Genomic DNA, 22,656 nt, shown 5'->3' with positions numbered 1-22,656 from the left:
GACCCCTTAAAATGAAGAGTTGAGAGTCGGATTTAAAGAGGCCTGACCGCATCACACCATCCAGTATTTCACTAGAAATCAAAAAAATCTTCTAATTTTCTCTAAAAAGTGACAAAAATCTGCAGGTACAGTGACAGCTTCACTCTCTCTCCATCAGAGATCGGTTTGTTCCAAGAACGTGATAGATATTAATATGCCTCTGTGTGATAATGGAGGGAGAGCAGGGCATGTTGACGCTCTTTAATGAGGGAAAGTGGAATTTGATTTCAGAAAATACTTCAAACTGAGAAGAAAGAAAGGGATCCAGCACGCTGTCCATCGCAGGGAGTCACTTTAATGACAATGTTTCGGTCTTCTGACTCCCATCAGGCAAAGATATGTACATATACTGTATATAGAAACACACCATACTTAAATATATAGGCTACAGGCTCTCACTGGGGAAAATCCACCAATCAGAGGACACCAGAAACCCTCTCCACTGTGCATACAAATTCAGGTCAGTGAGCCACAAATATAAAGAAAACAAATGTGATGCCGAGCTCCAGCTGCAAACAGACATAGTAAATTTTCCAATATTACGTCACTTTTTTAACAAATCATTCCTGTATTACACAATGTAGCATTTAGTCTTCAAAAGGAAAACAAAACCAGACACTAAATTAGAAATAAAAATGAAAGAAAAACTCCAAAAGCAATACAAAAAAACCAAACCAAAACAAAAGAAGAAATTATAGAATAGCGTGTAAGAGTTTAAAGTCCACCTGTACTCAAAAAATAAGGTTGTCTTCTTGTTCCTGCAGTTGAATGTTTGAGCTCCACTGTGCAGAACGATCTATGAGAGGAGTTTTGACATGTGCTGGCTTCTTTTTCCACGTTCATTGCCTGAAGTTTACTTTTTTTTTTTAATCTGCGCTCACTGGAAATCAGATTTGTGACATCACAAATAGTTTGTCAGCTGGCGCAGCAGTGTGATGTGGAAACTTCAGACAAACACACACACACACACACACACACACTCAGAATTGACTTTACATTGAAGTTGGAGACATCTCTTGTGACTTATTTGCATAATAACAGATTCAGGATTTTTTGGTTGACAAGGAAAGAGTAGATGTCATTTTTTGTGTGTGTAAAACCCCTGTCAGAAACATTTTATTAATCAATGTGCAGTGTTTTATATACATCTTAAACATGTCTGATGGGGATCTTTAAAGGGGAACTGCAAAGAATTTTAATATTCATGATATTTATGAGGTAATAATACTAACTCTGCAATTTTTAATTTTTCATAACTGAATAAACAAGCTGTTCTCAGGGGGAAATAAGGTCCACAGAATACTGTTTGAAGAGCTACAGGTGGCAGGGTCCGCCAAATATAAACAAAGTAAAACAGTATGAAATTGTGCTGTTCAATTTTGTTTATTCAGTTCATTCAGTCATGAACACGAAGAGAGTTTGTTTATTTACTTTGTTAAGGCATGAAAATCATCTTTCTCTTTTGGAGAAAATGTCTTCCCCAAAACTCCAAAGTGCACCTTTAAGGACTGTAGTCATGTGCATGAACAAGCTTTTTGCAGTTACCTCATGGCGCCTTGTGACTGATCTGGTCCCGACCCCCAGGTTAGGGACACTTTCTCTAAGCCCTTCTCCGTGTATAAACTGTGGCCCACAATGGCTGACATCTGCTCCGCCAAACAGCGCGACCACACTTCCTTATCTCCCAAGCTCCTTTATACGCCCGACAGACAGCCAGGTGTGGTGCCATCGCTTCTTGTGAGCGTCTCTGGTGAATTTCTGCGGTCGCTGTCGCCCTTCGAACAACCGTGCAGACCCGAGCCTCCCCCCCACCAGAGTCGTCCAACAGCACATCAGTCCCTCTGATCGTTTATTAGCCAGAGCCCCGGCTTTATTTCTTAATGCAACTTGTACGGCAGCTCCGAGCTGATGGGTGAAGTCACCGCGGCGCCCGGCCACTCTGCAGCAGTGGTAAATATGTATATTCCAAGCGTGTGAAAAAGCAGAGCCGCGGCAGACCCACCAACCATAGCATATGGCTCTACCATGTGTTACTTAATGAGAGATTTACTCACACAGACCACTAAATGTGTGGCTCATTTAAGGAGCCACGGCAGAGGAGTGTTTGCATGCAAGTCGACTCAATAAAGGACTGAGGGGAGGGGGGGGGTGGAGGGTTTGATCCCCATCTAACCGCTCGCTGTAACCTTTTGCACTTGCGGTGCTTTTAATGACTCCTCTGCAAAAGTGAGCTGAAAGCGAAGAAACTCCCTCAAACATGGCGGGCAGTGCTGACGAATCCATACACCTGCCTGAAGGTGTGTGTGTGTGTGTGTGTGAGCGCGTTGTAAGGCCTGTCCGTGTGTTTGTGTGTGTTTCATATTAGTCGTGTGTCGTATTCACAGAGAGGAATGCTGGCATTCTAGCCCCGTGTGGCGGGGAGGACAGGAGGTTGTGGCGTACATACACTCCTGACCACACGCTTTCTCCCTCCCCGCCTGCGTCTCTGGCTCGCATATCTGGCCGTGTGCAGTAATTGGCCACACAGAGCCCAGATCTCTTTGTTTTCGCCCTGCAGAGGCTTGCGGTAGACATGCACAAGCAGTAGGCCTCGTAAATCTGCGGGACTCCAGTGTCAGGCCCCCGAAAGTTCCAGCTCCGCTTCTTTACAATGACTTCACTCCCACCCAGCATTCCCACCGCACCACACCGAGGACCGGGTCCGAGAGACTTCATTATACGACTTTTATGTGATATGTGTATCACTCCTAGCGCTTTCTGTGTGTGTGTGTGTGTGTGAGAAAGAGAGTTTCTATTCCCTCACACCCCAGTTTAACCCAATCTCGGTGCTGCTGCTCAGAGGCTGTGATTATGTGTCTGTCTTCAGTGTTTGCTAGTCTTCTACTTCAGAGCGAAAGGCTGCAGTTCACTGTTTGGCTTGGACCCACTTCACTGGGTGTTTTTTTTTTTTTTTTTTTTTTTAAACTACAGTTGTGGCTTCCAGACTGGGTCAAATATGGTTCAGTAAATAAATAGTCTTAGCTTTACAGCCCTGATGAGATAATGCGTTCGATTCAAATGCCTGCAAATGAATTTAAGTATATAATCCAGCGCAAACTTTAGCTTTTAATACACGAGACTTAGGAGCTGAAATCCTCACATCAGGAGCTGCGGCTGAATATTTGATTCGAGCAGCTGAGCTGTATTTAAACAACCCCCGGCTTATGCATTATATACTGTATTAACAAGTGATTCTGTGAGTCACATCAGAGGCTCTTGAGAATGTGTGTCCAAGTTTGCACAGGTCTCACTGAGTATTCCAACACACTCCCTTTTTCTCTTTCTTTCTTTCTTTCTTTCTTTTTTTTTCTGCCTCACAGCTGCACTCTGATCTATTCCGGTGATGCGTTTACGTGTCTCCTTCAAAGTCAAAATGCAACAACAGAGCAACTACGAAGACACTCAACGCTGTTATTATTTGTGACCCCCCCCACACACACACCTTCCCTCTTCCCCACGACCCGGAACGGACGGGTCAGTGAAAAGCAACCAAAGCGTGACATTACCATGTTAAACGGTGCAGGGGCGCGCGGACGTGCCCTATAGGCTCTGCGTGACGCGTCAGACGGCCATCGAAGATTGATGAAAAAAAAAAAAGAAAGAAAGAAAAGGAAGAAAAAAAAGATTCATCTCGTTTCGGAGAAGTCAAAAGTTGCGCCAGCGACACCTTGATGAATCCGCACATAAATAATAGAGCGAACTTCTTTTTTTTTTCTCCTCTCCTCTCTTTTTTTTTCTTCTTTCTTTTTTTTTTTTTCTTCTTCTTTTTAACCGCCTTTCGGGAGAACTCGCCGCAGAGGAGAGGAGAGCAGAGAGCGATAAAAGTCGTGCAGGAGGAGAGGGGAGGGAGACAAAGTTTTTTCCCTGAAAGTTTGCAAGCTTTCACTTTCTAGGCGGGGTTACTGTAAGCTGCAGCAGCATGGAGTGAGAGAAACGGGACGGCGAGCGATTGCAATGCAGCACTATACCGAGCTTCCATCCAACTTAAATAAGCTCTCCAATTCTCCTTTCTAAAAATAACCATGTACTCCCCGTACTGCTTGACACAGGTAAATTGTCTTATCTTCTTTCATTGTTTGGCTGGGCTGTGGTGGGGACGCCGGGTCTTTTTTTTTTTTCTTTTTTTCTTTTTTTCCCCCTCTCTCTCTCTCTATTGCGCTGCCTCTGTCTGTTATTTCCAACGTGTGTGTTCATTTGTTGTGCCGGAGCGTCTTTTCTGCTCTCTGACTCACTCGGAAACTTTCAGCTCGACTCTTCCCGACGCTCGTCCCGCCTCGGAGCGCGATTTGTCGCCGCAGGAAGAAACTTTCTCGCGCGTTTCCATCGCACATGGTTTTTGGAGAGAAAATGGCGCTTCTCCCGAAATGTATTTCATATAAAAAAAAAAAAAGGAAAGAAAAAGGAAAGAAAGAAGGAGGGGAGCCGTGTGCAGGAGGAGGAGGAAAGGCAGAGCGCGGGGACAGGCGGGCTGCGTGTGTGTGTGTGTGTGCGCGCGCGCGGAGCGGAGTTTAATGTTACTGCTGGAAGATTTTTCCAAGTGTCGAGGCTCGCAAAGAGGTTTTTTTGGCCGCTGAGAGGAGGCGCACACCGCCGCCTTTAGGGCTGCTTTCATGTGGCGCTCAGACCGGGAGAAGCGAGCGTTGGAGCTGGTGTGTGTGTGTGTGTGTGTGTGTGTGTGTGTGTGTGTGTGTGTGTGTTATATCCTGTGAAGAGCAGCACAGACGTTCAGCATCTCTTTGTGTGTGTGTGTGTGTGTGTGTGTGTGTGTGTTTTCTGGGAGCTCTCCCGCACCAGTTGACTATTTTACAAGTTGTTTTTTTTTTTTTTTTTTTCTTTTTGCACTTGAATGCAACACGTGCTGACATGTGTGGTTGCAGGTAAACAGGAGTCACAGGAACTACATTGACTTTAGATGTCTATATGTCAAATCCATGTGTCTTATATGTGCCCACTGAGTGCTGAGTTGCTTTCTCAGGTCACATTTCATTGACACCAACTTAACAAAATAAAAGTCACTGTTTTTTTTGTTGTTGTTTTTTTTAAATGTAAAAAAATGCTTCTTTCTGCACCTCATTAAACACTGGGGTTTATCTTTTCAAAGCCTTTTCTTAATTTGGAAAACAAAAGCGCTGCTGTTTTTTTTGGATTAGTTTTTATGATGCAACATCATATGTAACGCAGCCTTATTTTTGCTCTCACGTTGATAGCTGACGTCGAGAGAAAGTGTCAGGAAATTCCCCCAAATGCTTCCCAAGCAGCCGTTTGAACTTGTTGTTGTTGTTTTGTTTTTTTTTTTAAGTGTGACACAGTGTGGTGAGAGACATTCCTTCAGGTGTGAGGCATCAATAGTCATCAGAAGTTGCCTTTTGACCAATTTTCTAAATTTCTATCTGGTCAAGTTTGAGCTCTCTCTAGTAATGATTCATCATATTAAAGCCTGTGTTGTTTTTAATCATTTATCTCAGCCCCAAAATATCACTTTGGCAGCAGTCTGAGAGAGTGAACTGAAGTTTTTCAGGGGGGCTTTTTTTTGTGTGTGCCACAACCGTACAGAAATGTTCAAATTCCGAATGAGGAGTCCAGCTTCCCTCTCACGCTGTTCATATTTACCAACTCAAGCGTTACACCGTCCTTAGTCCAGCAAAATAAAATCCTAAATTTATAAAAATAAATAAATAAATAAAATAAAATCTCAAAGTTTCCTGCAGAAAAAGCCTCTTTTTTCCTCGTCTGTGTTATTTTTGAGGGTATTTCCCTCATTTCGGCCAAGCGGTGGCATCGACCTGGCCATGTTACACAGCTGCTGGAAGTCTCACTCTTATAAAGCAGACTTGTTTATCCCTCATTGGCTTCGTCTGACAGTGGCCTGCCAGGAGGCGTTTGATGTGTAATTCAGCCCTGATTTTTACAGTGCTTTTACTAAAAGACTTTTCCTCCCATCGTACGCCTCTGACGACTGCTACCAGAGGCTGAGGCTGAGGATGCTCCCCTCGCGTCTGCTTCCCATTTTCTCTGCATTAAGCAGCTCGGACTCATAATGTCCCTCACACCACAAACGGGAAAACATTTTTTTTTAAATTATTATTCTGATTATTTTCCCTTAATTCTTCACTTTATTGAAGGAACTCTAAGAGGCCGCTTAGTGTGTTGATTTAGAGTGAAACTGAATCAGAAATGTGGGGAAAGTAGAAACAGATTGTTAGATGATGATTCCAGACATCACACATATTCCCTATAGATTAAGATAAGATGTGTGTATGAGATCTTTTCACTTGCGGATTTCTTCCAAAAATGCCTCTCAGCTCTGAGTGTGTCTGGCCTGCGTCTCCATGCAGGCCTGCAGACATGATGACTTTATCTGTAATTGATAAAAATCTTTCACAGCAGATAATCTTTGCACAAAAGAAGCTTTTATTTAGCTACATAAATTTCCCTTCATCAACACTAATTGGCAACAGAAGCTCGTGCAGTGTAATGTAGTGCACATGTTGCACATAATGCTAACTTGCAGTGTGTCATTGGCTGGGCAGGAGGATGGTTGGAGCGCGTGTGCAGCAGGGAAAAGCCCCTCACACTGTGTTTCTTGTCATTTTTAAAAAATGTGTACCCATCTGTGTGTGTGTGTGTGTGTGTGTGTGTGTGTGTGTGTGTGTGTGTGTGTGTGTGTGTGTAAGAAACAACTTCAGTCTCCGTGCAGACAGCACCAGCAGCTCTCTCTCTCCACACACACACGCACACACACACACACACACACACACACACACACACACACACACACACACACCTCCCTCTCTCTCTCCCTCTCTCTCTCTCTCTCTCTCTCACCCACACACACACACACACATACACACAGCATTCCCTTGCAGCACCGTCTGCAGACGGAAAGGCACATTTTGTTTATTTAATTGCTGTTAATAATTAAAAATTCGAGCTTGGACCTCGGATATGGCAACAATTGTAAACAATCGAATGAATTATTAACTGTGATAAAAGCCTTGGTGGAGAGGAGCGACGTGCTGGGATGTGACGGACGGTGCGTAATGGCAGCACATTACGGGCAGAGCCCTGAGAGGAGAAGGAGTGTGTGTGTGTGTGTGTGTGTGTGTGTGTGTGTGTGTGTGTGTGTGTGTGTGTGTGTGTGTGTGTGGCTTGTAGTGTGTTTTTTATGTCGAACTAATTTAGGATAAGAAAATCCCACTCATTTCAGGCCTTTTTTAATGTAAAACGGATATTATTGTGAAAAGAAGCGGAAGCCAGGTTCTTCTGCAGGCTCTTGTATTTTTGATCCCTCATTCATTCCTGAAACACACTCGGAGCCTGTGATTTAACGATGCAGTTACAATAACCTGCTCTCCCATTATTTTCTCTCATCATTTCCAATTGTTTTGTTTTTTTTCCCCATTATTAACTTTTTTGGTCCGTTTTTTTTTTTAAATGTCTCTTGCCTTCCTGAGAACCTGAAGTAGCCTTTCCGTTCCGTGCAGGCCACAATGACGCAGCACAAATCTGCACCTTAGGAAAAAAAAAAAAAAGAAAGAAAGAAAGAAAGAAAGAAAGAAAATTTGTTCTGGGTTCATTGCATTTGTCACTGTGTTCAGTCGTACTATTATGCAGCTCGTAATGTTGTCATCTCAGTCTGTTTTCACTGGTGCGACGTTTTAACTTATTCCTTCCCTCTGCCCCCCCTCTGCCCGCCTGGACGCTGACCCCTGCTCTCCTCGCCTCTTAACACCCTCTCAACACTAAAGTATTACCCTACTCACCTTCTAAACAATGCCTTAGTGGTAAGTCCTATTTAGTCCCTATTTATTCCGCATTAGGTGTGTGTGTGTTTTCATATATTCCATCTTGAGAAAATGTTTTTTTTTTTTTTTTTTTACTTTTTGACCCTTCCTCTTGTGATCCTCCTGCATGCAGGGCCGCTCACGCCGACCTGCAGCCGGATTTATTTTATGACTCGTGCAGGAAAAAAAAAGAGGAGAAAACGTTTATTTTTATCACACTCACACGCACACACACACACACACACACACACACACACACACACACACACACACACACTCACGCACACACACTCCATGAAAAGTTGCATTTTTATTTTTCTATCTGTGTGAGTTTTTGCAGGCAGCCTGGTCTGAGCGGACGACACCTTTTTTTTCTTCTTCTTCTCTTTCTTCATTTCCAGCGCAAACAGACCAAAAAAAAAAAAAAAACTGGCTGCAGCTCCGACAAGCTCTGTGTTTTTAATGTGTGCAAAAAAAAAAAAGAAAGAAAGAAAGAAAAAAAAATCAGATCGTGGCTTTGGAGCAGAGATAGACAGATGACATCACAGATGTTGCTTCCATGTCGGTGTTTTAAAAACAGAAACATAATTCTGAATTCATTTCTAAAGCACCAGATTCCATTGAGAAATCTCCCATTTCTTCTTCTTCTTCTTTTTTTTTTTTTTCCACATCTTGATTTGAGTTGCATCATCCAGACTCTAACCTGCACTGCCCCCCCCACCACCCCTCCCTCGGGCCTTCTCGTCTCTGTCATGCAGCTGCAGGTCCCGCTCTGCCTCGCTGTGCGCTAATTATCGGACAGCGCGCTCCTAAAGAGCCCCGCGTCACCTCCTGCCTTCAGGTCACCGTCTCGGCGCTCATGACGCGTTGTTTTTGTCCTCCCCTCGGCTCTGAGCGATGGGCTCGCTTTATCAGCTCTATATGTTGCTCCAAGAGGATGTATTATATTTTTCTTACGTCACCACCAAACTCAATCGCTCCTTATCTCCGAGGCTGTGTTTTCAATGAAAACATCAGGACGCAGCATATGGAGGAGGGGAGAGTCATGAGCTAGTTTGTTTTACCTTCGGATCTGATTAAATTAATGTAATCAATACCAGGGCTTTGAAGCATTAATTTTACACTCACACATGTTTGAGTTGAGGTGAACCTTACACACGCACACACACACACACACACACACACACACACACACACACACACACACACTGTCTCTTCCCAAGGCCTGCAAAATGAGTTGGAACAGCTGTTCAGAGGATTAAAAATCTGATGGAACCGCAGTCTGAATAAACAGAAAAATGTCGGATTTTTCAGAATTAAGGGACACACACGCGTGCGCACAGACATGCACAAAAGCGCACATGCAAACATGCAACTACCCCCCCACAAAAAACCTCTGGTGCCAATGTAATGCCTCCATGCCAGTTGGGCCCTGGAGGGGGGTTATCGCCGGACGGGCCGGGATGCCAGTTTCCGGGCGGCTTCGTCTCGCCTGCGTCGGTTAAACTTTGTGGCGCCGAACACTGAAGTTGCATTGTGAGGAGTTAAGGAAGAATCTGTGTGACATGTTTCTCAGATATTGAATTAAAGCGTCACTGTGGGTTTTGGTTCGGTTGCAGACAAGCCTAATTGTCTTAATTCTGTTAATACAGCTGCAGTGTTAACTCTCTGATGCCAGACACGAAGGGAAGCTCAGTTTGTGTGGATGTTTTGCGTGGAGAAGTGACCCGGCAGTCAGTAACACACTCTGCCTCTGGCCAGCAGACACTAGAATGAACTCACGGCGCGTTTGATCGACAGGTTAGGGCTGATCTATTGTGCTCGCCGGTAACTGAGTTGTGTGTGCACACGTGTAAGAGGGGAAGACTAAGGCAGGCGGGGAGCATAAGGGGTGAAATCGGAGTCCCTGATTGGCCGCGCTGCCTTTTTGTGAAGTGGCGGATCCTTTCCCCTCATCACGGGACACCAGGAGGTCATAATGCCAGACGCTTGCCTGGGACACCGTGTTCCTTTTACTTATTCATTCATTCCACGTAGCCGGTTACAGACCAATCCACTGCAAAAGCCCACATCATTAAAGACGCTGCAGTGTTTTGCACATTGCACTCCTGGCAACACCCAAGGTGGCATTTGTGTATTCGTGTCCTCCTTCCATGGGCGCCGTTAAAGGCCACTAGCCTTGAACTCGTAGGTGGCCTTGCTTAGACACCCAACAGCCCCACCTTCAAAATGTTTCGAAGCATAACTGAGGGGGTTATAAAGGTTTCTGTGATTCATGTCTTCATCAGTCACATACATTTTCTGCATTTGTTGTCGGCTGGCGACCGGGGGGGTGGGGGGGCCACCGTGCGTCAGCTGGAGTGAATTTACTGCGATTTTTCCGCAAAGAATCGCAGCGCTCGGTGGCGAAAACAAAGACGAGATGAGCCGGGCGCATTTTGGCAGCGGGGGATATAGATTTGAATTAAGTAGCATGTAGTTTTTATCTCGCGCCGCATGCAGAGAGAGGCAGGACCAACTGCGTCTCATTCAGTATCAGCACAGCTGTCCCAGCATCCGTGGAGAATGGATTCCTACTGCTACTGCCATGGGAGGCTCCAGCCAAGAAGAATGGGAGGATATCCAGTGTGTGTGCTTGTGTTTTAAAAGGAAGGCGAAGAGTGAGAGGAGAGAGTAACACGCTGGTGTGTCTGTGTCTGTCTGTGTGTGTGTGTGTGTGTGTGTGTGTGTGTGTGTGAGTGAGTGTGTGTGAGTGAGTGTGTGTGTGTCATGTTGTCTCCACCCGCCTCACTTTTCCTTCGCTCATGTCACCTCTGGCATGGATTAGTCTTTGGCACAACCCTGGCAGTGCCCGCGGCCCCAGCGCGGTTCTGTGGTCGCCGATATGTTGTGCTGTTGCCATGGCTACTGAACACACACACACACACACACACACACACACACACACACACACACACATATACACACATGGGTGCTAAATTACATAATTGAGCTAGAATATACAGAGGAACACAAAATACTTAGTGTACAATATGAAAGCAGAGAAAGGGAAGAGGGCAGGAGGGAGGTAGAGGGTAGAGTGTATGAAGGAAGGGAGCGATGGGGGGGGGGTCTTAATTTTAAAACCAGGAAGACAAAGTGTGCCTTCACCAGAGGGAACCCTGAGCAGACAACAGAGATACGTTAGGCGAATATTTGGGAGATCTGTCATAGCCGATTGGACATCAGCACAGCGTGTTCTCTCCTCCGAATCTGAGTCATAAATCACAACAACAGTGCCGCCATTATGCGGGTTTTCGGAACGTTGTGACAACCAATCTGATAGGGCAATTGAGGATAAGGTGTTTGCGGTGACACACAAGCAGTGTTTGTGTGTGAAAAGATGAGACGCAGAGAGAGAGAGAGAGAGAGATGTGCACGCAGTGTTTGTGTAGGAGAAGAGGGTGTGGCGCTGTAAGTTTGCAAGGATACACCACGAGGCATACGCACATATTTCTTCCTTTACCTCGCTCCTCCTCCTGAGCTCCTCAGTTTTAAAAGATCTGTCTGAGTATCAGCAATAATGCCGAAACATTTCTGTCGCTCTTCGACTTGAATGGTGAAACCTTTGGGCTACAAAGCGGCGTGTCATTTCCTATTGATGAGTCTGTTCTCGTACTTTAGAGACCCCCTTCAGAATATTTTGGGGACAGATACAAATACCCTGCTTTGAGTAATATTTGTGCCTGATGTGTTTTTTCTCCCACTGAAAGTTTAGTTACCTTGTGAGAAAATCCTTAGAAAACCATCAACTCCGTTACGTTGCATGCTGAGCCACGTTTTGCTCCCAGGTGTGTTGTGATGTCACAAAATTCAGTGATAAAAAAAAAAAAAAAGGTTCAGTTGCGTAAAAGTAAATATACGTAAGTTACATCATTAGTAAATGTTAAATTATACATATATATATTTACTTTGATGTATTTACTTTCTATGGCCCAACCTATTAACAACCTGTCTTGTTAACGGATCCAATATCCTCCATGTCATCCATTATCTAGATCAGTGTTTTTTTGTAGCTTGTTGCCGATAAAATGAATTAATTCAAAAATGCGTTACTTTGGCTCTGATGCAGCTTGCAGTCAGCAAAGAAGCTAATGACCGAAGTTAGCAAAACAAATGTAGTGGAGTAAAAGTAAAATGTTTTCCTCCGAAATGAGGAGCAGGAAAAGGAAATAAAAGTACAAAGTTGTACTTATGACCAGTACTCGAGTAAATGTACTTGGTTACATCACCTCCCTCACAAGGTCCTGTTCGTACGTATGCGCTGTAATCTGAGCTTCATGCTGAGCGTGGAGAAACTTTCCACCTGCTGCGGTTGAAGGTCAAACATCCAGAAGTGACAATAAGGCAAACACGTTTTTTGAGCGGAGGGGAATGGTCACCTCATCGCGACTGCAGATTTGATATTAGAATACGTCATTTATTTGCGCCGAAGCTACCAGTGCGCGGCCGGTAGCCCCAAAACCGACAATGCTGTAAAGAATTCCAGTCAATAAAGTCACATTGCGGATTGTGAAGTGAGTAATTGTTGCACATTTCGCCGTGTTTGGTTAATTTTGTTCCGTGTCTCGGGCTGCAGCAGACAGACTGAGAAATGTGTCTGAGTGTGCTTTGTTCTTGCATTGAACAAATTTGAACGCGTGCCAGTATCAACACACGGAGCGAACGTTGACAATAATTCATGCTCTGTTCTTTTCTTTTTAATCAGCAAGTAACATTTCCGTAAAGACATGCTGCGTGATATCGCCTTTCACACATCTTTTGTGGTCCGCAAGGAGGAACGAAAGGCCCGAGCTTGTGACCGGGCAAAACAAGGAGCGTGCAAAGCCATTGTATCAGCCCGCCACAGGTCAACAGGAACAGATAGAGAGTTGTTGTTGCAGATCACTGGCGGCCCACTCAAGGTCACTTCAGTGTGGGCAATCTGGGCATGTTGTTTGGCCTGTCCTGCCTGTCTGTCTGACCTACATCTCACTGCACCAGCTAAATATATACAGTAGACCCCCCCCCCCCCATTACAAAGCTTCCAGATTAATCTGGATGAAATCTGATCCGCGTTTCACTCTGCGTGTGTGTTTGACCGCAGCCTTCCCTTCACAAGCCTCCCAGCCTGACTTTCGATCACAGTCACTCTCTCACACTCGCCATCGAGAAAAAAAAAAAAAGGGAAAAAATGGCAGATGCAGGCATTCACACAAACATGGGACACGCATGCATATTATCATGTTGTGTATAAGACAGGAGCTGTAGCCACTAAAGGTCTGCTCATTCACAAACCACCCCTCTCTACGCGTACGGTGTTGTCTGTTTGAATTTGAGCCTAACTACGTGGACAAGCTGTATTTTGCCGTGCCTCGTGCGTAACGCACCTGCGCGAGCCAGATCACATGAGGCACAGGTGTGCATTCTTTAAAAAAAAAAAATCACACAGAGTATGACTGTGTCAGCAGTATGGTGTGTTCACACCCTGTAGGATAGAAGACAGTGGTCCCCAACCTTATTTGTGTGATGTGATTTGTTAAAATTATTATTGTTACTCAACACTATTGATTTTGTGAAGGTATTTTATGACAATATAACAACATCACAGCATGTTTTTCAATTGAACTGTCAATGGTTGGTTAAGTTTGTTCGGGTCTGAAGTTGTACCATACGGGGTGTTTCAACCATTTATCCATTACTTTTACCTTGTTTACTTTTTTTTTTTTTTAAATAACTTTTACTATTTCAATGAAGGAGTCTGACTAATAGTAAACCATTTCAACCATTTAAGCATACCTTTCTATTACTTCATCCATGTAGTTATTGCTTTTAGCTTATTACTTATGCTAGTTTGCTATTTCAACCATTACTTTCAATTATTTCAACCATTTAATCAATATATTTTTTTACTATTTCAACAACTTCATTGTTGCTTCAGCTAACTATTTTTGAACTATTGGGCTAGCCAACTTATGTGGACTTTTTTCAGTCTAGCTATGCTATAGTGTCATTTTAACCAGCTATTTTAGCTAGCTGCTTTCGCACTATCAGTAGAAAACTGTTTCAACAACGTAGCCATTACATAAGCTGACTATTTTAACCTTTTAGCCACGAGTAGCTGACTATGTATTATAGCCAGACAACCATTACGTTACCTCAGTGATTCAGTTTTGTTCCTAGCTATCTATTCCAACTGTCGATACAATAATTTTGGTTAAATATTTATCTATGTAATCTTTAGTGTTTATCCTATTTGGGCTTATCAATTTACAGACTTCCTACCATTTCAGTGGTTTATCTGTTATTCGTAGCTTAACGTTTAGTTAGTTTACTAAAGCTTGCTAGTTAGCTTGCTAACTAGTGTTTATGCAACTTAAATTACAAAACACAGTGGTCAAGTGTTACTGTTTAGTTGGAGGTGGATATGATTTTTTTCCTCAGATTGTAAATTGTATTTTTTCAGATTAGTTCCAATCTCTTCACATGCCCCCTTGGCAGCTGGGGAAGTACCCTCTGCGCTGGGGCATGAAGCCAGTAAAACATAGTTTAAGCAATACATCTACAACCTAGTCCTCCTGTATTCCATCCGTCCATCCATCCGCTTATCCATCCTTTTATGACCAGGCATAGCAAATATAAATGCACACCTGGTGAGGTCTGGGGAGTCCATACAATCATTTGAGCACAAAGGATTAAGACTTCATTGGGACTCCGGTAATTGGGCAATGAAAGTGGCGTTGACGGTTCAGTTGCCGGTGGATGACATCACACGATGACGCCACTCGATGATGTTATAGCATTCATTGTCTGTTCACTGCTCCTTCGGCTTTCCTTTTAAGCAGAGGAGGGATAAGGAGGCATTGATTGGCTCGTTGATTGTACCTCAAATTTCCCGAGGCTTTTCTTTCATCATCGCGCCACATTACCTCATGCTGTAGCAGAGGCGAAATAGTTGAGTCCTGGATATGTTGATCCCGCGCAGGAGATTAAAACACAGTGACCGTGCAGGAGTATAATTACACTGGCTATTTAGCAGATACGATTATGAGCCCAGCAGTGATTACAACCGAGACCTAAACCGAGCATCAACTTTTCAGTTTTGCTTTTATTCCAGTTTGCCGGGAACGCTGGCTACAGCTTGTGATTGGGCTTAATAGGCATTTATGGGGTTAATGTTGGAGGGAAAATCTTTTCCTGTCTTGGGGGTGGGTGGAGGAACGTTGACGCTTGGAGGCTTATGAACCCGCAAGTCAAACAGTAATGAAAACAGTTGTGACCTGATTTCAAGCGCCGGGGAAAAAAGGCATGGAATAGTTGGGAAAGGGGGATTTAAGAAACACAGACGACAATATCTTAGGACGACAGAGCCGCATGTCTTCCTTCTTTCTTCTCCCCTTTTCTCGCTAGTTTTTTTCTGACATACTTGTGTTCCCTTTCATTTCTTCCTGTGACGATCTCCCCCTCCGTTTCTGTCTGTGTGTATCTGATTCGGCCACCCTGTCCGGCAAGGAATAGCTGTCACCCCGGGGAACAAAGCACTAGATCTTGGTCTTTGGAGCAGGAAGTTGGCACGGGGCCAAGGGTGGAAAATCTATACTCGGTTGCATAACATAACATATCTTTACCTCAGATGAACTCTTGAGGAGGCCTGGCAGCTGTGAGCAAACAGAGCTGGAGGGCGGGAGTTTGTGTGTTATTAACTGACTCTGTTTGTGTGGAAGTGTCTGTGTATGTGTTGGTATGAGTGCGCGCTCTATGCTTCTTGTGACTTGTGTTTGCTGGCTGCTGGAGCTGCTGCCACCGCCGCTGCTGCTGCTGCTGCTGCTGCAGGCCCGAGGCTGTTTGAATCCCCCTCGACGGTCAAGTACAGTAGAGTCAAATAGAGCCTTGTTGAAATCAAAAGGCGAGGATCAGAGTGGAGCGGAGTCGAGCAGAGGAGGCCGAGGCCAAGCAGGGCTCAGGGTTAGACTCAAACACAACTCTGCGGCTTCTCCTTTTGGCCCGGCCAGCCCGTAACTACTATCCCAACTCCAGCTGCGCCGCGCTCTGCGAGGGAATTCAGATATAAACTTTCTGCTCTGTTTAGGCTCAGAGAAATAGCTGCAGGATTAGTGTGCGTTACATGGAAAGTTGTATATTTGAGAGGGAAATTCAGTGCAGGACATTTCATGTCACTGCTGAAATGTAAAACACAGATGGGTCAGATTTAGCTTTAGCCCTGCGCGCGCATGGGCGTGGGACAAACCTCTGCTCCCCTTCGTGGCGGTTTGTGAATTCACTTCCATTCCCCGCTCTCCTCTTATTAAACTCGTCTAGCTGCGTCGGGATCGTCTCCGAATCAAATTCGCACAGGAGCGCTTTGTTCCGACGCGATCGCCTGCAATCCCTGATGGAGAAACAGCGCACGGCGCTCCTCTTTTGTGGCCCGGGCTCTGTCGAGAAAAAAGTAAAAAAGGGGGGGGACGTGGAAGGGAACGGACCTGAGAGCGGTCGGCCGTCTGACGTGTCAAGCTGCTGTCAGTCTCTTCAGCGCGCGAGACGTCGTGAGAGAGGCCTCGTGAAACTCAAACTGGGCTCATTATGGTCATCGTCTGGAATAGAGCGCAATCATCTCGGCCACCTGTGGCAAGCTGCGGTGGAGAAAAGACTCTTGTAGGCCTTCTGGACCTGTCTGTAGAGTCAGTTCACACACATTTACTCCATTCACGTGTTATTTTTTTAAACATTTTTTCTGTATCCCCGTGCCTTGTTTTTCCTCTCCATCTGCACACCTGAATAGACGTATTACCAAGCTAGAGTTAGGACTCATATGGGAACCACAAATTGACTGTATATTGCAGCCAGGCTGTAGAGATTTATGAAGAAAGTGAATAGGGATGGTGTGGGTGGTTTGCAGAGGTGCACATTATGGTGTGCCTTTTTTTTTTGTTGTTTTTTTTTTTTGTTTTTTTTAATACTTGGAGAGGCTGAAGGCCTTAAAAAGAAAATGGTGGAGAGGAGGGAAACAACAACAGAAAGTGTTTTTTCTCTTTCAGTGCAGAGAGATTATAGAAGGAGGTACAGCGCAAAGAGGGAAAGAAAAGACGGGAGAGAGGAGAGGGAAATGGGCGGGAATGAAAGGAGGCCATAGTCTGTGTGTTGCAAATACAGTAGACTGGGGAGCACTTCATGTCCTTTTATTTTTTCTTGCTGCGTGATTTGTTTGATTTACTCTCTATCAATCAGCGGAGGATGTATTTAAACGAACTCGAAGCACATTCGAGAAAGCCTCTTTATAGCTGTGGCTGTTTGTATTCTCCTCTTACTTTCCTTGGAAGCAGAGCGTGATTAAAACAGACGATATAGGCGTATTGTATTTCCTAGGGGACTGGAAGGAATGCAAATGCATCATAACCATATTATACTAGTTAGGAGCGGTGCGTGGTGCCAAGCCTCTGGATACAGGAGAGAGTCGACGCAGCTCCACTAAAGGGAACCGAGTCCCGCAAAAAGAGCCAGAGTCCCACAACTGCAGCAACACGAGAGGACATCTGACACTGCTGGACTGTATTTGACATTTCATAGTATACACACAGTACCCAAGGCTTTTCGCCGCATAAAAACACGGGTTTTTCTCTCGGCGCAGAACCTAGCGGAGGAAACCCCGGAAAAAAAGTTTCTCTGCGTGTGGATGTCCATCCGAGCGCCGCAGAATCCGTTTGGCATTTTTGTTGTGAGGGAAGCATGTTGCTGGTGGGACTTTGGCCTGCACAATCCCTCCTCTGTTAAAACAATGCGGCAGTTGTCCTCCCTAACCTAATTACTCCCTCCCGGGGGAGAAAGGCAACAGCACCAAATCCCATAGTTAGGAGCTCTGATCTGGGCTCTGCTGTAAGAAAAGGCCCCATTCATTTCCCTCCCTCCTTCCACCACATATGCACACACACACACGCACGCACACACGCACACACACACACACACACACACACTATGTTTCACTGCGATTGGGTTTGGTCTGATAGATGCTAATTATCCTCTAATATATCCTGATATTTCTCTTGTTATCTGTTTTACTTGTCATCGTCACAATTTATTATTGTTGTAAATGGCTATCAGTGTCAAAGGACATAATGGTGTCTAAAGGTTGGATAATGCCATTGTGCCGTGAGCCCAGTGTCATAAAATGATGCCCGCACAGACAAAGAAAAGGGTCAATATAACTGTAGCACTGACGCAGTACTGCTACTTACATGTAAAAGTGTGATTTGGCCAAACTGAAAGATATTTATTCTGACTCGGTGGAAGACACGCTCAGGTTGTACCTTCACACTGTCACAGGATATGACAATCAAAGCTGTGAGGGATGAACATAATGTTAGTAGCAATCATTAACAAATAGTGACATATAAGTTTTAAAAGGACTTAAGTTGAGGGCTTTGAATAACAGAACAGAAATACAAAAAGATGAGTAACCCAACATTCACATAGAAAGATGTCACTAACATTAAAGGTGCACTATGCAGTTTTGGGGAAGAAATTCTATCTGCATTGACTGATTTCTGCTGCCAAAGTAAATAAAATAACTCTTCGTTTTCATGAATAAACTGACCTTAAAGGACAACACCATTTCACACTGTTTCACTTTGTTTATATTTGGCGGACCCTGCCACCTTTCGAGCTTCAGACAGTGTTACGGGAACATTATTTTTCCGCAGAAAAGCTTTTTTAATGCACTTATGGAAAAGATGAATGTACCTGAGTTTGTATTATTACATTATTAGTATCATACATTTAAAAAAAAAATAGATTTGCTCTAAAACTACATAGTGCCCCTTTAAACAGCCCATTGTCCTGAGCATTTTTTTCTACTGAAGGATATGGGGCAAAAGTAATGCAGTATTGCTATTTTGACCCAAACTTGGAACCAAGCTTTTTAATGTTTTTTATTATAACTGGCACTTTATTTTACATAAACCAAAATGAGGTAATTTTGATTCAGTGTTTGACACGACAAGCTCATTTTTTTTTGTCAACACAACAGTAGACTACAATTTGGTAACATGTAAATGTAAAAAGAACTGTAGTAGATTGTAACACTTAACCAGTAAAAATGGTCCAAGAGTAATTTAAAAAGATTAAAACTAACACTTAGCAGCCCATTTTGGGGGTTGTTTTTAGAACCTGTCTGATACTTGATTTTTTGGGCACACACTGATATTAGAAAGTAAAAAAATGTCCAATATCAATGTTAATACATTGATTTACTTTTGGAAAATTTGCAAAAAAATCTGTATGTGGCAATTTTGACTCAACGTAAAAACAAAATACTTTTAGACCTCTGAAGCAAATGTATCGCTAGTTGAGCTGAGAGACAGTCCAAGCCAACCGAGTGCTACAGTGAACCACATCGGGTCGGTTTGGACCCGCTGTATAATTCACTGGGTAAAAAAAAAAACGAAAAAAGAAAAACCACTGGGTTGAGTTGTTGACCCAAACTACAAAATGCACCTCGTGCTTTGCGCTTCATCTCATTAACTAATTATGTGTAAAAGGAGATAGCTATTTCAAAAAAAAAAAAGAAAAAACACACTCATTTCTAAATGCAGTTTTCATCAGTGTAATCAGAGTCATTTGTAGGAAGTGACTTTAAATATTCCAACAAAAAAAAATTCTGTACTGTGCATTTTTATATAGCTTTAAGCCTATCTTTTGTTTTGCCTTTCTCACCCTTCCTCACCCCACGTCTCTCATCGCTGCCCGCCGCCGCTTACTGGCACAGCGCTGGGTTTTGAAAACTTTATTACAGTGACTTCAGACAAGGAAGTCCGAATAGGAAGAGGGGAAAGGGATGTGTGCGTGTGTGTGTGTGTGTGTGCGTGCGTGTGTACGCGTAGTGGCATTCACCAAAAACAGCACAGGGTGTTAATTCTCCCTCAACCAACCTGTTTTGGTTTTGTTTATTTGTCTATCCTCTCTCAGGAAGATTAGAGCAGCCATTGTGTGGAAGCTTGGGAAATAAAGCTCGAAGTTTATATTTGGAGATTGTTGCGGTGCTACGTTGTTGGTCTAGACTGTTAGGGTTTTGGACGTTTTTGTTTACCCAGGGGGGGAAAAAAAAGAAAGAAAATGTGTTGCCACTGAGATACTTTCTTTCGCGAGGGGGACCCGTTCACATGTGGCGCAGTGTCAGAACGATTCTTTGCACTTTTTCGACGTGACGTTTTTTTTTTTTTTCCGGACGGTTGGATCGACTCCGTGGCCGTTTTTCGTTCAGTCTGCTCCGCGCTTGGAAGCGTAACGCGCCACATGTCCTGGTGTACTCGGGGCATATAAGGAGACAGTAGTGTTTGTGTCTGTGTGTGTCTGGTCGTGCAGTGTTTGTCTTAGGCCGAGCTCCTTTTCCTGTGGTGTGTGTGGGCTCGACTCCGTCCAGCTTGTGTGGACCCCGCGCCCTGTTTGTGCGGCTCCACAGCGGCCCTACGGCAGAAGCGGAAGCTCTGCTTTGACAGCATTAGCAGGGCTTCCTTCAACCTCCGGCCCGCTGTGTTAACCCTATCACTGTCCTCACGTTCCCCCTTTCAGAGCCAGTCATCCCCTGCTTGCGGCTCATCGAATGAAATGTTTTCTTTTGTAAATTAAGTTGTGACTCGAATTCTCCCGTCTTTGTTAACTCTTCGGGTTCTTCTCGTCTGCTCTGACCTCCATTTACAGCTAATTTATTAGCCTCTCCTGTTTATTCAGCGCTCGCGCCAACTTGTGAAACCTGCCTGTCAGTGGCAGCCATGATTGACTTTCTCCCACTTTATTAACCCCTTCGTACTCATTTAAGCAGGCAGGAAGTTTATTAACCCCTCACTATTCTTTAGTTCAGCCCTTCAAACAGACGATTTAAGTGTTTTTTTGTGCTTGTTTTATTTTATATTTAAATTTGGGCCCCACTTTGAGATTCTTTTCTGCTCAAACCTAATCTTGATGTCAAAAGTCACCCCTTTTCTTTCCTATTCTATGGATCTTTAACAGTTAATCCATTTATTTGTCAGCTATAGCGTTATTGACTATTTTGCTTCTTAAATGTGAATGTTTTCCTGTTTCTTTACTCCTCTATGACAGTAGACTGAATGTTTTTGGCTTGTGGACAAAAAAAGACATTTAAAGGTGTCATTTTGGGAATTAACAGACATTTTTTCTCATTTTTTATGTAATTTTATCGATTAATCGACAATAAAATAATCAACATTATTAACATCATTGTCAGTGGACCATAACAATGGAAATTACTTGTAGAGAAGATGTTTTAAATAATGTAAATGTAATGCATGAAGCAAATAATCGCAGGAAATGTTTCTTTTATTCGTACTTTCTTTTCTTTTCACCGCGTCCCCGCTCTCACTCTCGCTCTTTGTCTTAATTCTATTCTTTTTGCCAGGAGATGTCCTTCTTTATCAGGGCCCGTACAGACACATACAACCACACCTCTGTCAGATATTCGCCCCTGGTCGATGCATTTTGCCCACGGAGGGCACCGAACAAAGTGCAGGCCTGTAGGGCAGCCTGCTGTAGCTGTTCGGCTCATTCACGAATCCATACAGGCAGGACCACCGATCATCGGGGTTTAATTAATAACTTATGGCTACAGCTTAAGCTCAGTTACTTGGCTAATTCAAATGGAACCATATAAAGATAAAAAAGAATATATAGACAGGAGGCCATACGGGGAGGGTGGGGGGTGCACAGACGTGGAGGGTGAGACAGTGGGGGTTGTGAGTTAGGGATTGCGGCAACGCATTTGCATAAAGGGCAGGGCAGCATGCCCAGTGGTGGAAAAGGTTGGCATCACGCCTTTCAGACTGGCAGAGAGGGAAGACTGGAGAGAGAGACAGAGAGAGAGAGGGGGGTATAGTCAATAGTACATCCCTTGTTCAGAAAGAGGAGGTCCCTAGCTGTTGGCAGGAGAGCAGGCTAAATCTCTAGTTTGATTGTGTGCTAGATTGCCCCTTTATTTGTCTGATTGCAAAGCGTTCAACACTGCATTAGTAGTGGGCTTTACTTTCCTGGAGCCTTTATGCAGGAGGGAGTGTTTCTGTCTTGGCCCGCTCGGCACATATGTCTCCGCGGGTTTACACTGTGTGCAATCAGCACATCAGGCGTCTCCGGGAAAACTTTCTGACCTGTGTGCGTTTCCTCAAAGTCTCCACCCTTTATCTCAGAGCATCCAGCGAAGGTTAACTGCAGTGTTGATTTAGCTTGATGCCATATTCAGATCTGAACTATTTACAATTTGTACAGGGACACGCAGACAAATACAGGCCTGAAGACGAGTGCGGGGAGGCAGCCAGTGGCTTCTCTGCGTGTGTGCTGTACCCTCTGTCTCTCGGAGCCACAACACTGCCGTTCCCCTCCCGCCGGCTGTGGTTGCGGTGATGTCATGGCAGTCGGCAGTGAAAGGGACGATTATTTAACGTGGGCCTGTTATTTCTGGCCCTGCGTCCATACGCGCTGCATATAGAGCCTTGGCTTGATTCTGCACATCGCCGGCCACCTGTGGTCCTTATGACCACTAGGAGTGCGATGTCTGCAAACTCGCTGTGGCCACAAAGGGGTTCTGTGGGCTCTGCGAGTGCTAATTTACAGCGGTGATGTCGAGTTACTGTATACTTACATGTAGAGTTATTAGCAAGAGCGAAGGGATTTGTTTACAGTCACATTCTTGAGAGGTTTTTTATTTTCATATTTAACTTGGACCCTAATTTTGTCAGACCAACAGAAAAAAAACGTTTGAAAAAATATTCAATTA

At 44.2% G+C, this 22,656-nt stretch overlaps 1 protein-coding gene across 8 annotated transcripts in view; it reads left to right on the top strand.

Annotated features, from left to right (window-relative positions):
- Positions 1–22,656, top strand: part of nfixb (nuclear factor I/Xb) — a 160,723-nt gene that overhangs the window by 23,266 nt on the left and 114,801 nt on the right. The window contains exons 1-2 of one of the 8 annotated variants that reach the window (XM_037088109.1): positions 1,470–4,127; positions 7,827–7,862. The exons of 4 other annotated variants lie outside the window; for them this stretch is intronic. In XM_037088109.1, the coding sequence (XP_036944004.1) occupies positions 4,101–4,127; positions 7,827–7,862 (63 nt within the window). In that variant the 5' untranslated portion in view covers positions 1,470–4,100. Of the gene's footprint in view, positions 1–1,469; positions 4,128–6,954; positions 7,112–7,826; positions 7,863–22,656 lie in introns of those variants that run through there. 3 more of the 8 variants (XM_037088117.1, XM_037088104.1, XM_037088112.1) reach the window with 3 other exon arrangements.

The sequence above is a fragment of the Acanthopagrus latus genome, chromosome 23 (genome assembly GCF_904848185.1).
Source record: "Acanthopagrus latus isolate v.2019 chromosome 23, fAcaLat1.1, whole genome shotgun sequence".
Lineage (NCBI taxonomy): Eukaryota > Metazoa > Chordata > Actinopteri > Spariformes > Sparidae > Acanthopagrus > Acanthopagrus latus.
The sequence above is the reverse complement of the archived record's forward strand: the minus strand, read 5'-3'. Positions and strand labels throughout refer to the sequence as shown.